Below are 5,615 nucleotides of genomic sequence, written 5' to 3'. Positions count from 1 at the left end.
GCACGGTGCATCAGACTGCGCGCTGTGTTCCACGGTGCATCAACGACTGGGTGCGTTACCACGGTGCAATCAGACTGGCGCTTTGCGTCCAGGCGGTGCATCAGACTGGCGCTGCGTTCCACGGTGCAATCAGACTGGCGCTGCGTTCCACGGTGCATCAGACTGGCGCTGCGTTCCACGTGCATCAGACTGGCGCTGTGCGTTCACGGTGCATCAGACTGGCGCTGCGTCCACCGGGCATCAGACTGGCGCTGCGTTTCACGGGCATCAGACTGGCGCTGCGTTCCACCGGGTGCATCAACTGGCGCTGCGTTCACCGGGCATCAGACTGCGCTGCGTTCCACCGGGCATCGAGACTGGCGCTGCGTTTCCACCGTGGCATCAGACTGGCGCTGCGTTCCACCGGTGCATCAGACTGGCGCTGCGTTCCCACCGGGCATTCAGACTGGCTGCTGGCGTTCCACCGGGCATCAGACTGGCGCTGCGTTCCACCGGGCATCAGACAGGCGCTGCGTTCCACGTGCATCAGACAGTGCGCTGGTTCACCGTGCATTCAGACAGGCGCTGGTTCACCGTGCATCAGCTGGCGCTGCGTTCCACGTGCATCAGACTGGCGTGCGTTCCACCGGTGCACCATACTGGCGCTGCGTTCCACCGTGCGCCTCATACTGGCGCTGCGTTCCACCGTGCACTCATGATCTGGCGCTGCGTTCCACCGGGCACCAGACTGGCGCTGCGGTCCACCGGGCACAGACTGGCGCTGCTGCTTCCATGCGGTGCATCAGACTGGCGCTGCGTTCCACGGTGCATCAGACTGGCGCTGCGTTCCAGGCCGGGCTCTAGACTGGCGCTGCGTTCCACCGGGCATGCAATACTGGCGCTAGCGTTCCACCGGGCATCAGACTGGCGCTGCGTTCCACCGGGCATAGACAGGCGCTGCGGTTGCACCGTGCACAGACTGGCGCTGGCGTTCCAGCCGTGCATCAGACTGGCGCTGCGTTCCAGCCGTGCATCAGACTGGCGGCTGCGTTCCACCGGGCATCAGACTGGCGCTGCGTTGCCAGGTGCATCAGACTTGGCGGTGCGCTTCCACGGTGCATCAGATCTGGCGCTGCGTTCCACCGGTGCATCAGACTGGCGCTGCGTTCCACTCGGTGGCATCAGGACTGGCGCTGCGTTCCACGGGCATCAGACTGGCGCTGCGTTCCACGGCCAATGCAACGGCGTGCGTTCATACGGGCATCAGAGCTGCTGCTGAGCGTTCCAGCCGGCATCAGACTGGCGCTTGCGTTCCACCGGCATCAGACAGGCGCGGCGCTTCCACCGTGCATCAGACTGGCGCTGCGTTTCACCGTGCATCAGACTGGCGCTGCGTTCCACCGTGCACCATACTGGGCTGCGTTCCACCGGGCATCAGACTGGCGCTGCGTCTTCACGGCGCATCAGATGGCGCTGCGTTCCACGGCGCATCAGACTGGCATCCCTATCACGAAGCAGACAGCCTCTTGGGCTATTTACAATCTGCAGATTCGCATTCAGTGACAGCTGAAGTAGCAGCATGTAGTTGGTGCTAAGGTAGCTAACAGTAGTTGGTGCTGAAGGGTTTTTAGCTAACAGTAGTTTCGTGTGCTAAGGTTAGCTAACAGTAGTTGGTGCTAAGGTTAGCTAACAGTAGTTGGTGCTAAGGTTAGCTAACAGTAGTTGGTGCTAAGGTTATGCTACAGTAGTTTGGTGCTTAGGTAGCTAACAGTAAAGTTGGTGCTAAGGTTATGCTAACAGTAGTTGGTGCTTAAGGTTAGCTACAGTATTGGTGCTAAGGTTAGCTAACATGTGTTGGGTGCTAAGGTTAGCTAACAGTAGGTGGTGCTTAGTGTTAGGCTACAGTAGTTGTGCTAAGGTAGCATAACAGTAGTTGGTGCTTAAGGTTAGCTAGCTGCAATCGATAGCTAGACTGAGACATACTACTTGTCAACGCAGGAGTACTACGTAACATAGTAGACAGGTATTTCTGAACACCTTAAAAGTTTTTTGTTTGTGTGTTTGGATCACTGTAATGCAACAATATTTGTCGGTGTATGCAGGTTCCCGACTAGCACGCCAGACGTTTGTGTAAAATGGGTTCGCGGCATGGAGGAGAAACACAATTCAACCTACCAGATGACAGTAAATATCTGCTCCTCAGCATTTCACCAAAGCTGCTTCAAACCAGAGTGGCACACAGAGTCCTGAAGGAGAATGCTGTTCCTTCACTTATTCTGTTCAGTAAACTACATAATCTAAGGTAAAAACCCACAGCACACAACACCACACCACACACAAAAAGATGTTATGCATTTTCCTGATGGGAACCTATAGCCTGCGTCTCCAATCTGTTCTGTACGGGTCCTTGCCCCAATGCCTTTGGTTGTTTGTCACACTCTATTCAGTCTGGTGTTTCAATTGCATGACAATGTATTAGGTTCATTGGTAAGACAAGAGAACACATCGGCACAGGCTGGGGATGTATACCAACTATAAACATTTAAATGTTCTTTTAGATATTATTATTAATTATTAATTATGTTAATTATTATTTTTTTATAGGCGGGAGTCACTTGGCAGACCGTTCCTTCTATCCATGAGATGGACTTCCCTTTGACCCTCCCCTCCCTTCCGCCCTTCCGAGCAGCAGAGGAGGCCCCAGCAGGAGATACAGGACAGAGACCTTGCATGACACTGTTTATGACCTCCCTACCTGGTGAGAACCTCTGGAACGCAGCGCCAGTCTGATGCACCGTGGAACGCAGCGCCAGTCTGATGCACCGTGGAACGCAGCGCCAGTCTGATGCACCGTGGAACGCAGCAAACGTTCACAAGATACTAGTGAGTGGCAGCAATAACATTGTAATCTACTATTTATAATCAACACTAACATAGCCTTGATGAGTAGCTATTCCCACGCGTTTAACCCAACTACAACTAAGTCAACAGAAGCTAGCTAGTTAGGTCATGGGTAGCCTCCATACCTCCAAAATCACTTCGTTGTCACGTTTCCCGTTTTACGTGAAGCTTAGTTCGCGACTGGGCTAGGTCATGGGGAATCTTGCGATTCTCAACAACTGTGCAAAAGCTGTGATAATAGCTAGCTAACTGACTAGATAGTAAGCAAGACAAGGCTACAGTTATCTGTAGAGTGACCGTGGTGATGTCGGAGTTCAACTTACTTGTGAAATGAAATGTTTTTGTCTTTATGATATCTGTTTTTGCATCCGTAAGCTGAGCACGATTGGACCATCTCTACAATCGCGAGTTACTGGCAGATTTAACAGTTGTTGTCTTGTCCCTTTTCCTTGTCTTTCAATGCTTTATTTAGTCCTTTCTTGGCGAGGTCCTTTCCACTTTCCACAATGGCCGAAATGGCTTCACAGATTTGTCTTCGACTTCACTACAGTTGGTCATGTGACATGTTTTCTCAACTCTGATTCGCAGAGATTTTCTCTTTCTCTGATTCGTGAAGATAATAAAGTGTTATTCCGTCTTTGTCCGCTGGGGGGCGGAAAAACACTGCTGGAAAGACTATATCTGGAATTGTATTAATTCATTAATTAAACCTTTATTTTACTAGGCAAGTCAGTTATTAAGAACAAATTCTTATTTACAATAACGGCCTACCAAAAATCAAACGGCCTCCTGCGGGCACGGGGGCTGGGAACGAAATATAGTAGGCAAAAACATTTCATCATCTTGTCCACGATGACCCAAAAGGTATACATTAGTACATTTGTTTGTGGCTGTCATTTTGATACCACTATTTACCCTTTTACCTGGCGAGAACATTTAATATGTTGCCCCAAACCAAATGAACACATGCTATAGGACATGCTCCATTTACTCTGAGCTATACGACACAAAATACAATACCTGAGCAGGTACCTCCCTCACCTGAGCAGTAATGGACCACCTCAAGACTGTGTCAGGTGTCAGTTTACTAAAAAAAAACTGGGTCAAAACAGTTGTGTTATTATTTCTGTTAAATTTTCAAGACAAAATTACAGAACTTTAAACATGAAATTAGATTTGAGCTTTTAACACAGGATATGTTTTAATCTGTCTATAAATACTTTAAAAGGCCCAAATCCATGCAATTTTAAATGACCTGAAGGAACAGAGAAGCTTAACTGCTTACGGAAGCTATTTCTGCTGTTTTCACACATTCATTTCCATGTCTCTGTATTGACATACCATTACAGTAATACCCACCCACACCAGAGAGGAATTACCACAACGGTGGCCCAAATGGTACCCTATTCCCTACATAGTGCACTACCTTTTAACCAGAGCTCTATGCTACCCTATTCCCTATATAGTGCACTACTTTTGACCAGAACCCTATTCCTTATATAGTGCACTACTTTTGACCAAAATCCCGTAGGACACCATTTGGGACGTACCCCAGGAATTACCAGAGATAACACTTTCAAAAAGCTCATTACTGTCAGAGAGACTGGGACCAATGAGGTGTGTTGGTGGAGTGCTGTGTTACCATTACTGTAGCCAGTTACTGTAGCCAGTTAGTTACTGTAGCCAGTTACTGTAGCCAGTTACTGTAGCCAGTTACTGTAGCCAGTTAGTTACTGTAGCCAGTTACTGTAGCCAGTTACAGTAGCCAGTTACTGTTACTGTAGCCAGTTACTGTAGCCAGTTACAGTTACTGTAGCCAGTTAGTTACTGTAGCCAGTTAGTTACTGTAGCCAGTTAGTTACTGTAGCCAGTTACAGTTACTGCAGCCAGTTAGTTACTGTAGCCAGTTAGTTACTGTAGCCAGTTACAGTCACTGCAGCCAGTTACAGTTACTGTAGCCAGTTACTGCAGCCAGTTACAGTCACTGCAGCCAGTTAGTTACTGTAGCCAGTTACAGTCACTGCAGCCAGTTAGTTACTGTAGCCAGTTACAGTTACTGTTAGCCAGTTAGTTACCTGTAGCCAGTTATTACTCTAGCCAGTTACAGGTCAGCTTGCAGGCCACTACAGTTAACTGTAGCCAGTTACTGCAGCCAGTTACAGGTCACTGCAGCCACGTTAGGTTACTTCGCCAGTTACAGATTACTGTAGCCAACGTTAGTTACTGCAGCCAGTTAGTTGTACTGATAGCCAGTTATTGTTTATGTTAGCCAGGTTACTGTAGCCAAGTTACAGTATAAGCTGTAGCCAGTTTTACATTTACTGTTAGCTTCAGTTACAAGAGTACTGCAGTGCCAGTTACAGTTCTGCAGCCAGTTACAGTTACTGCAGACAGTTAGATGTCAGGTTATATGTCTGGTTAGATGTCAGGTTATTGTCAGGTAGATGTCTGTTATATGTCAAGGTTAATATGTCAGGTATATGTCAGGTTAGATGTCCTGGTTATATGTCAGGTTATATGTCAGTTAGATTGTCTGGTTAATAGGTCAGGTTAGATGTCAGGTTTAGATGTCAGGTTATATTCAGGTTAGATGTCAGGTTATCTGTCAGGTTCGATGTCAGGTTAGATGTCAGGTTATATGTCAGGTTAGAATGTCTGTTATATGTCAGGTTATATGTCAGGTTAGATGTCCAGGTTAGATGGTCAGGTTATATGTCATGTTTATATGTCAAGGT

The 5,615-nt window shown here is 48.1% G+C and overlaps 1 protein-coding gene across 1 annotated transcript in view; it reads right to left on the bottom strand.

The window, feature by feature from the left end:
- The window catches only part of LOC112073300 (THAP domain-containing protein 1), a 15,347-nt gene extending 11,927 nt beyond the window's left edge, over positions 1-3,420 (bottom strand). The window contains exon 1 of the mRNA XM_024140621.2: positions 3,204-3,420. Within this exon, the coding sequence (XP_023996389.1) occupies positions 3,204-3,274 (71 nt within the window). The 5' untranslated portion in view covers positions 3,275-3,420. The remainder of the gene's footprint in view (positions 1-3,203) is intronic.
- Positions 3,421-5,615: the final 2,195 nt, after the last annotated feature.

Source organism: Salvelinus sp. IW2-2015, unplaced genomic scaffold (assembly GCF_002910315.2).
Source record: "Salvelinus sp. IW2-2015 unplaced genomic scaffold, ASM291031v2 Un_scaffold2215, whole genome shotgun sequence".
NCBI lineage: Eukaryota > Metazoa > Chordata > Actinopteri > Salmoniformes > Salmonidae > Salvelinus > Salvelinus sp. IW2-2015.
This window is presented reverse-complemented; position numbering and strand designations above follow the sequence as displayed.